This window comes from Gymnoscopelus braueri (assembly GCF_963280865.1).
Source record: "Gymnoscopelus braueri genome assembly, chromosome: 23".
Taxonomy (NCBI): domain Eukaryota; kingdom Metazoa; phylum Chordata; class Actinopteri; order Myctophiformes; family Myctophidae; genus Gymnoscopelus; species Gymnoscopelus braueri.
Window position 1 is genome coordinate 18809421 of NC_137625.1, and position 10427 is coordinate 18819847.

Below are 10427 nucleotides of genomic sequence, written 5' to 3' on the forward strand. Positions count from 1 at the left end.
CGGAAAGATGATTTTAAACTCTCCCCTGTGAAAACAGAAGAGGTGTTTAAAAAATTGAGTGCTCTTCATCAACACAAAGCCACAGGCCTCGACAATATCCCCGCCAAATTTCTAAAAGACTCGGCCGCCTCCATTGCTCCAATCATTACCCACATAATAAACCTCTCCATCATACAGGGACGGGTCCCTAACGATTTCAAAAAAGCAAGGGTGACCCCTCTGTACAAAAAAGGAAACAAATTAGACCCTGGCAACTACCGCCCTATTTCTATTCTTAGCTCCATCTCGAAAGTCATGGAAAAAATAGTCTATGAACAGGTCGATAAGTATCTTGCCGAAAAAAATCTAATTTACAAATTCCAATCTGGTTTCAGAACAAACCACTCCACTGACACATGCCTTCTCTATTTGAACGACTCTATCAAACAAGATGTCGACAAGGGCAAATATTGCGGCATGGTCATGCTGGACCTCCAAAAGGCCTTTGACACCGTCAATCACCCAATTATGATCAATAAGCTCAAAGCAATAGGTTTTGATGATACGTCAGTGAACTGGATGAGATCCTACCTGGAAGGGAGGGAGCAATTGGTGGAAGTAAACGGCACCCAGTCCCCCCCCCTCCCTGTGACTTGTGGTGTCCCACAAGGAAGTATACTAGGACCTTTACTGTTCCTGATATATGTGAATGACATGTCATCGGCCTGCGACTGCAAGCTGTTCCTGTTCGCAGATGACTCGGCCCTGCTAGTCTCGGACAGGGACAGGCTGCAGGTTGAGAAAACTCTCAGCTCCGAACTCAACAAGATCTGCATCTGGCTCTCTGACAACAAACTTTCATTACACCTGGGTAAAACTGAATCCATCCTCTTTGGGTCCAGTCCTAACCTTAGCAAGGCAGAGAGTTTCACGATCAAAGTGGGTGATAATGTCATCAAAAGAAAGGATGAAATTACCTACCTGGGCTCCATCTTGGAGGCAAACCTCTCCGGTAACAAAAACGCCGAAAAAGTGATCAAAAATGTCAACCGAACAACACGCTATTTGTGGAGGATTGATCGCCTAGTCAGTAAGAACACTCTGAAGATTCTTGCAGGGGCCCTCATTCAAGGTCATTATGATTATGCATGCACTTCATGGTATCACAACACCTCCAAGGCCTTAAAAACAAGGCTCCAAACATCCCAAAACAAACTTGTAAGGCTACTTCTTGGCCTCAATCACAGAAGCCATCTAACCCCTGCTCATTTTGCTAGGATTGGATGGCTTAGGGTTGAGGACAGAGTACAGCAACTTGCTATGGGCCTGGTCTTCAAGATACACCACAACATTGGGATCCCCCTGTATTTGTCAAAATACTTCAAAAATGTTAATGAAGTCCATGATCATAACACCAGAGGCAGCTCCACTGATCATGTTCAACCCAGATTTGGCTCAACTAAGGGTATGAACTCATTCTCATGCTATTCATCAAAAATGTGGAATGCCCTACCAAAAGGAGTAAAGGAGTGTAAAACCCTACTCACTTTCAAAACTGCCCTAAAGATACACCTTCAGGAGGCTGCAATTCGAAAATGGCCCCTGTCTAAGTCTTAACCTACCCCTCCCTACCCCCCCCCCCCCCTCTTTCATTTTCCTCTTTTGTATATATATATATATTTTTTTTTTTTCTCTCGTCATACCAGTAACCTGAAAGCTGATTGTATGACATTCTGTATAGTAGTGTGTATATCTGCCTGCCTCTTATATTTCATCATGATTTGTGTGCATGGGGTCCTCATCTTAAACAAGCGTAATGCTTAATGAGGGTTTCCAGTTTAGTAGACCTTGTATTGTGAATTTGTACTTCCATGTACTGTTATGTACTGTCATGTACTATTCTCATGTCTTTCTAAATAAACTACATCAATCAATTATAACTGCAGATGGATTTATGTAATGTGGAGTGCACATAATGTATTGTGGTAGGCAGGGAAATGCAGTAATCACTTTAACCTATGGATAACATTGAATGCTGGTGTTTGTTATGTTTGCTTAGTACTCTTAATCTAGTCAGTGGCCGCTGAGTAATCATATGTCTTAGGTACCTATTTATGTATTGTCATTTGTTAAATGTGATGTCATTATTGTTCTGTATGATAATTATGTGTTTCTGTTTACTTATAGATGAAACCATAACTGTGAAGCCTCATCAACTCCTTGCCCAATACTCAGAAGCTCATGTGTGCAACGGAACCTTAAAAGGCGTAAATAGGGCTCAACCGTGTCCATACATTATTACCCATGTACCATGGTGATGTTGAATATCCTGTGAACCAGTGTTAAACTAGAACTCTATCCCACATACATAGTAGATCAAACATGTACCTGCTTTCATTATACTGTATGTATGCATATCCAGCACATGATTGTCACATTCATCCGTTATTTGATACAATATAACTACTGTTACTATGACCTTATAGATCTGCCATTTTAGAGCAGCGAGATATCGTAAATCGTCACATAACTTTTTTCATAACCTGATTTATTTTACAGTTTGTAATTGGAGGGCGGGTCATACGGTATGACATCATTTTTACTGAATATTTTTAAGGATTACATTTATAGTAATGGTCATGTGATCGCAAAGTGACAAAGTGTATCATCATTCTCATGAGCTATGGGAATCACACAGGTTATTATACCAAACATGTTAAAACATAAACAGTTCATTCATTATTAACTCCACAGTAAAGCCACACTACTTTTCAGCTATAAATAGCGGTATGACATAATTTGTTGAAGATCAGCGGAGGGGCCCTCTGCCTCGGGACGATCTCCGAGTAGAAACTGAAAATAAGCTACAGGACTGTGAGTCAACTATAAAGTGGTAAAAGGTTTTGCGTCTTGACCCTCAACCTGCCTTGACACTGCCAGCCTCTCAGCATGCAGCCTTGTGTTTCACCACATTACACATCCATTCTGACGTGGCGGCTGACTTGTCAATGGTCTCAGGGGTGTGTGTAAATCAGGACGGAACACAGCTAAAAAGCTCTGTGTTCCACACACACACACACACACACACACACACACACACACACACACACACACACACACACACACACACACACACACACACACACACATACAGCCATTTCCTATGTTTACATTGAAAGTAAATGGGCTCCCTCTCTCCCTCCCTCTCTCCCTCCCTCTCTCTCTCTCTCTCTCGCACGCGCACGCGCACACGCACACGCATACGCATGTGCGCACACACACACACACACACACACACTGGGGCTTCTCGTGTTTCCAACCCATCAGCGCTTCATCGACCTGGTTCCAACTTTTTTTAAACTATATATTTCTTCATCCAAACACAGTCTTAAAAAAGCCCTCCACCGGACAGAGTCTAAAAAAGCTTTAAAACACAGCCTGCCCTGCATAGCACCGATTACATCAGCTATTTTACACGGTACGTTTAATCACTGCATTTAATGTAAAGAGTGGAAATGTGCCCAACAAAGGTCTACACACACGAGACCCATCTGGAAGGTTGGCACACCTGACGTTTTCCAGTCCAGCTATACGTCAGCGACTTCCAACAATTTTTTATATATTTCTTCATCCAGACACAAAAAGCCTGCCACTGTACTCTAGAAAAAGCTTTGAAAACACAGCAGTGCCCGCACAGCACTGATTACATCAGCTATTTTGCAAGGTACACTCTTTTTCTCCCACACTTTTTATCCCACGCTTTTTTCCCGCTGGAATAGGGGGGCGGGACTTCCGGTGTTATAATAAGGGCAGGGGGCGGGACTTAGCTGTGACGTCATTTGATGGGTCAATCTGACAGGTTATGAGTACTTTACTGAGTAATTTAAAGGTTAAATAAAGGTTTATCTCTCTCTAACCTGCATGATTGGTCAGAACGTAGGAATGGAGAGACATTGAACAAGGGACAATACCAATCACTACCACGAGAGAGAGAGAGAGAGAGAGAGAGAGAAATGTTCCATGTCAACCTAAAAGATCAGGTACCCACGCGCGTCGCACGCACACCCACAGCACACACACACACACACACACACACACACACACACACACACACACACACACACACACACACACACACACCTGAATACACCATGCATATATAATTTAGATTTAGTTATTTTTCATTTCTTATTTCTTGCTGCTTTGCAATTAGCTGTTGTCGTGTACCTCCATGAAAGAATGTTGTTATAGAACTGGTGAAAAAGAGCCAATAAATAAGTCAAACATGGGGAAGAAAACTAAAAGATATTTAATACTGGTGGTGTCACGCTCCGCTCCTCAGCTCTTGAACTTTGACTGCCCTTATTGGGTTTTGGTTTTCTGTTGTTGCCTTGATTTGTGTATCTTATTTTGTAGTATTGTTCCCAGTGTTTCCTGTCAGCCTAGTTACTGTTTACCTGCCTTCTCTAACCAGTCTTGTGATTTGTCAGTGTTCCACCTGTGTCCTCTTAGTCCCCCAGCCTATCCCAGTGTTGATTGTCTGTTGAGTTCACCTATTTAAACCCTGAATGTTTAGCTTATGAGCTTCACCTGCCTGTGTTGGACCTGCCTGTTTGTGTTATAAATACTTAGCTTTGATCCTGCCTTCCTCAAGTTCTGCTTTTGGGTCCTACTGTGCATTTACCTGGCAGGAGGTTTTGCCCAACTGAAATTGTACCCACTTTTAACCACTTTATAAATGAAGGTTCTCAAATTCTGACTGCATTGAACCTTTGACTGGAGCTGAACATACACTGTGACTCAACACACTCAGAAGTCCTTTGATCTGAACGACAAGGTGCGATTTAAAAGACTTCAAGATGATACTACTTGTTGCTCTTCTGTCTCTGGCTGTAACAGTCCACTCTGCTCCTCGTTGTGATCTCAACCTGGCTCTGGACTGTGAGGAAATCTACAACAAGGTCTCCACACAGAGTGATGTGTACACCATCTACCCCACTGCTTCACCTGCACCTGTCAAGGTATATAAAGTGTATAAACTGTATATAAAGTGTTTTTCCTAAGGATTGTTTTATGGACTGACTACAAATGCTGTTTTTTATGTTTTTTATTTTCATATTTTTCTCATTATTCTTTCTCTTGCTGATGTTTGCTGTTTTTAACATATGTGTAAAGCACTTTGTAACTTTGTTTGGAAAAGCGCTATACTAATAAAATGCATTCATTCAAGGTCTACTGTGACATGGACACAGATGGAGGGAAGTGGACGGTCATCCAGAGAAGAGTGGACGGCACTGTGAACTTCTACAGGCCCTGGGCTCAGTACCGAGCTGGGTTTGGAGACGCATCAGGCGAGTACTGGCTGGGACTGGAGAACATGCATCTCCTTACCCAGAACAAAACGTATCAGCTGAGGGTCGACATGGAAGACTTTGAGGGAAACGCAGCGTTTGCCTCTTACTCCTCTTTCTCTGTGGGTTCTGAGGCTGATGGCTACAGGCTGCAGGTTGCTGGCTTCCAGGATGGAGGAGCAGGAGACTCACTGATCATTCACGATGGAATGAAATTCACAACCTTTGACAAAGATCAGGACACGTGCAACTGCAACTGTGCAAGTGATTTTTACGGTGCGTTTTGGTACACGTCCTGTCACCATGCTAACATCAACGGTGCTTACCTTTGGGGACAGACGGCTCATTATGCAACAGGTGCTAGCTGGTACGACTGGAAGGGTCATCAGTACTCCCTGAAAGCTGTAGCGATGAAGATCAGACGTGTTCCTTAAACATGTTTAGGTTCACATATATCTTTGAAAAGCACAGCTGTGGTCTAACAGGCATGATGCAAAATGAACTATTTTTCATGGTTTGAATTTGGGTCTTTTCTCCCTTTTGTGACTCTGTTTAATCCTAATCTCATACAGTAGATATCTGTGGTGTATCACATATTACAGTGGTGACCTGTCATAGCTCTTAAATGAATAAATAATCCAAGATATTGTAAACACATTGTTTCACCGTCATGAATAAAGAGATGCATGCGAAGACAAAGATAAGGTGTATTTTGTAACGCTTTACTTAAAGGCAGTGGTGGAAAAAGTACTCAAATTCTTTACTTAAGTAAAAGTACCGATACTGCAAAATAAAAATACTCTGTTACAAGTAAAAGTCCAGAATTCAAAATTTACTTGAGTAAAAGTACAAAAGTATTGGCATCAAAATGTACTTAAAGTACCAAAAGTAAAAGTACATAAATGTTTGAAAATAGCAGATCTACAAGCTCACAACGCGTCGCTTCGCGACGCGTTGTGAGCTTGTAGATCTGCTATTTTCAAATAGACTATGTATAAAACAGGGCTTAAGTGGTTAATATATGTTTCATAATATCATAATTTACATCTGAAAAGTAACTAGTAACTAATGTTCTCAAATAATTGTAGTGGAGTAAAAGTACAATATTTGCCTCTGAGATGTAGTGGAGTAGAAGTAAAAGCATTGGAAATTGGAAATACTCAAGTAAAGTACAAATACCTCAAAATTGTACTTAAGTACAGTACTTAAGTAAATGTACTTAGTTACTTTCCACCACTGCTTAAAGGTCTATAACATTTGTAAATAGAATATTATGATATAACTACAGCAGAAAAAAAATGTTCAGTAGGTGGCGGTATACAACCTTGTGGTGGTAATCTGCCAAAAAAACAGAAGGTCTATAATTCATTATAATCACATTTACAATGCATTTTAAGGCTTCATAACACATTAGAAATGTTTATAATGATACATAACTTATAACAAGGTTTATGAAGTATCTTATGTGTTGGTTAAATTACATTATTATGCTTAGCGGAACAGCACCTTAACTACCATACTTTGTCAGTCATATAAGGTGTCTTAAAACATAGACTCTGTGTTTAAGTCTGTTTTACCAAGTATAGAGGGTCTAAGTGTTTAGAGAGTGTATGTTATGCAGAGAGACTCTTTTACAGAATAAGCTTGCTGTTACAAATATGCACAGGGTCAATAGTAAAGAACAGGAGAACTGTTGCGCCTTTCTTTGTCCTTTTGATGAAGATTAACTGCAGGTGTGGTGGTCTCGAAAAACATAAAGGTAGGCTGACGAGGAGACTCGCTCACTGCATGAAGGTATAGGAAAAACTCCTTAGACGAGACTTAAAGAAAATGTTTTTCTTTATTTTATGATGCCCATAGTGTGCTCGGTGCTCAGTGAATTAAAAATCAAAACGTTTTCAGTCCTCCCAGGACCTTCGACATTTATAGTAATGGTCATGTGATCGCAAAGTGACAAAGTGTATCATCATTCTCATGAGCTATGGGAATCACACAGGTTATTATACCAAACATGTTAAAACATAAACAGTTCATTCATTATTAACTCCACAGTAAAGCCACACTACTTTTCAGCTATAAATAGCGGTATGACATAATTTGTTGAAGATCAGCGGAGGGCCCTCTGCCTCGGGACGATCTCCGAGTAGAAACTGAAAATAAGCTACAGGACTGTGAGTCAACTATAAAGTGGTAAAAGGTTTTGCGTCTTGACCCTCAACCTGCCTTGACACTGCTAGCATCTCAGCATGCAGCCTTGTGTTTCACCACATTACACATCCATTCTGACGTGGCGGCTGACTTGTCAATGGTCTCAGGGGTGTGTGTAAATCAGGACGGAACACAGCTAAAAAGCTCTGTGTTCCACACGCACACGCACACGCACACGCACACACACATATACATTCAGCCATTTCCTATGTTTACATTGAAAGTAAATGGGCTCCCTCTCTCCCTCCCTCTCTCGCACGCACACACGCACACGCACACGCATACGAATTCCGGTGTTATAATAAGGGCAGGGGGCGGGACTTAGCTGTGACGTGATTTGATGGGTCAATCTGACAGGTTATGAGTACTTTACTGAGTAATTTACAGGTTAAATAAAGGTTTATCTCTCTCTAACCTGCATGATTGGTCAGAACGTAGGAATGGAGAGACATTGAACAAGGGACAATACCAATCACTACCAAGAGAGAGAGAGAGAGAGAGAGAGAGAGAGAGAGAAATGTTCCATGTCAACCTAAAAGATCAGGTATCCACGCGCGTCGCACGCACACCCACAGCACACACGCACGCACGTAACACGCGCACACACACACACACACGCACACGCACACGCACACACACAGACACAGACACAGACACAGACACACACACACACACACGCACACACACACACACACACACACACACACACACACACACACACACACACACGCACACACACACACACACCTGAATACACCATGCATATATAATTTATATTTATTTATTTTTCATTTCTTATTTCTTGCTGCTTTGCAATTAGCTGTTGTCGTGTACCTCCACGAAAGAATTATAACCGTTGTTATAGAACTGGTGAAAAAGAGCCAATAAATAAGTCAAACATGGGGAAGAAAACTAAAAGATATTTAATACTGGTGGTGTCACGCTCCGCTCCTCAGCTCTTGAACTTTGACTTCCCTTATTGGGTTTTGGTTTTCTGTTGTTGCCTTGATTTTGTGTATCTTATTTTGTAGTATTGTTCCCAGTGTTTCCTGTCAGCCGAGTTACTGTTTACCTGCCTTCTCTAACCAGTCTTGTGATTTGTCAGTGTTCCACCTGTGTCCTCTTAGTCCCCCAGCCTATCCCAGTGTTGATTGTCTGTTGAGTTCACCTGTGTACTGTTAATCCCTGTCTATTTAAACCCTGTATGTTTGGCTGATGTGCTTCACCTGCCTGTTTGTGTTATAAATACTTAGCTTTGATCCTGCCTTCCTCAAGTTCTGCTTTTGGGTCCTACTGTGCATTTACCTGGCAGGAGGTTTTGCCCAACTGAAATTGTACCCACTTTTAACCACTTTATAAATGAAGGTTCTCAAATTCTGACTGCATTGAACCTTTGATTGGAGCTGAACATACACTGTGACTCAACACACTCAGAAGTCCTTTGATCTGAACGACAAGGTGCGATTTAAAAGACTTCAAGATGATACTACTTGTTGCTCTTCTGTCTCTGGCTGTAACAGTCCACTCTGCTCCTCGTTGTGATCTCAACCTGGCTCTGGACTGTGAGGAAATCTACAACAAGGTCTCCACACAGAGTGATGTGTACACCATCTACCCCACTGCTTCACCTGCACCTGTCAAGGTATATAAAGTGTATAAACTGTATATAAAGTGTTTTTCCTAAGGATTGTTTTATGGACTGACTACAAATGCTGTTTTTTATGTTTTTATGTTTTTTATTTTCATATTTTTCTCATTATTCTTTCTCTTGCTGATGTTTGCTGTTTTTAACATATGTGTAAAGCACTTTGTAACTTTGTTTGGAAAAGCGCTATACTAATAAAATGCATTCATTCAAGGTCTACTGTGACATGGACACAGATGGAGGGAAGTGGACGGTCATCCAGAGAAGAGTGGACGGCACTGTGAACTTCTACAGGCCCTGGGCTCAGTACCGAGCTGGGTTTGGAGACGCATCAGGCGAGTACTGGCTGGGACTGGAGAACATGCATCTCCTTACCCAGAACAAAACGTATCAGCTGAGGGTCGACATGGAAGACTTTGAGGGAAACGCAGCGTTTGCCTCTTACTCCTCTTTCTCTGTGGGTTCTGAGGCTGATGGCTACAGGCTGCAGGTTGCTGGCTTCCAGGATGGAGGAGCAGGAGACTCACTGATCATTCACGATGGAATGAAATTCACAACCTTTGACAAAGATCAGGACACGTGCAACTGCAACTGTGCAAGTGATTTTTACGGTGCGTTTTGGTACACGTCCTGTCACCATGCTAACATCAACGGTGCTTACCTTTGGGGACAGACGGCTCATTATGCAACAGGTGCTAGCTGGTACGACTGGAAGGGTCATCAGTACTCCCTGAAAGCTGTAGCGATGAAGATCAGACGTGTTCCTTAAACATGTTTAGGTTCACATGCATATATCTTTGAAAAGCACAGCTGTGGTCTAACAGGCATGATGCAAAATGAACTATTTTTCATGGTTTGAATTTGGGTCTTTTCTCCCTTTTGTGACTCTGTTTAATCCTAATCTCATACAGTAGATATCTGTGGTGTATCACATATTACAGTGGTGACCTGTCATAGCTCTTAAATGAATAAATAATCCAAGATATTGTAAACATATTGTTTCACCGTCATGAATAAAGAGATGCATGCGAAGACAAAGATAAGGTGTATTTTGTAACGCTTTACTAAAGGTCTATAACATTTGTAAATAGAATATTATGATATAACTACAGCAGAAAAAAAATGTTCAGTAGGTGGCGGTATACAACCTTGTGGTGGTAATCTGCCAAAAAAACAGAAGGTCTATAATTCATTATAATCACATTTACAATGCATTTTAAGGCTTCATAACACATTAGAAATGT

General features: G+C 41.4%; 2 protein-coding genes across 2 annotated transcripts; both read left to right on the forward strand.

The window, feature by feature from the left end:
• Positions 1-4838: 4838 nt before the first annotated feature.
• LOC308079579 (microfibril-associated glycoprotein 4-like) lies at positions 4839-5764 on the forward strand (the record flags this gene model as incomplete). Its single annotated transcript, XM_080421127.1, has 2 exons — positions 4839-5000; positions 5210-5764. 2 exons carry the CDS (start codon positions 4839-4841, stop codon positions 5762-5764), a joined length of 717 nt encoding a protein of 238 aa, XP_080277253.1.
• A 3254-nt stretch (positions 5765-9018) lies between these two features.
• On the forward strand, positions 9019-10012 carry LOC308079580 (microfibril-associated glycoprotein 4-like; the record flags this gene model as incomplete). The annotated part of the gene is made up of 2 exons (XM_080421128.1): positions 9019-9180; positions 9398-10012. The coding sequence occupies 2 exons, from the start codon at positions 9019-9021 to the stop codon at positions 9950-9952; spliced, it is 717 nt and encodes a 238-aa protein (XP_080277254.1). The 3' UTR covers positions 9953-10012.
• Positions 10013-10427: the final 415 nt, after the last annotated feature.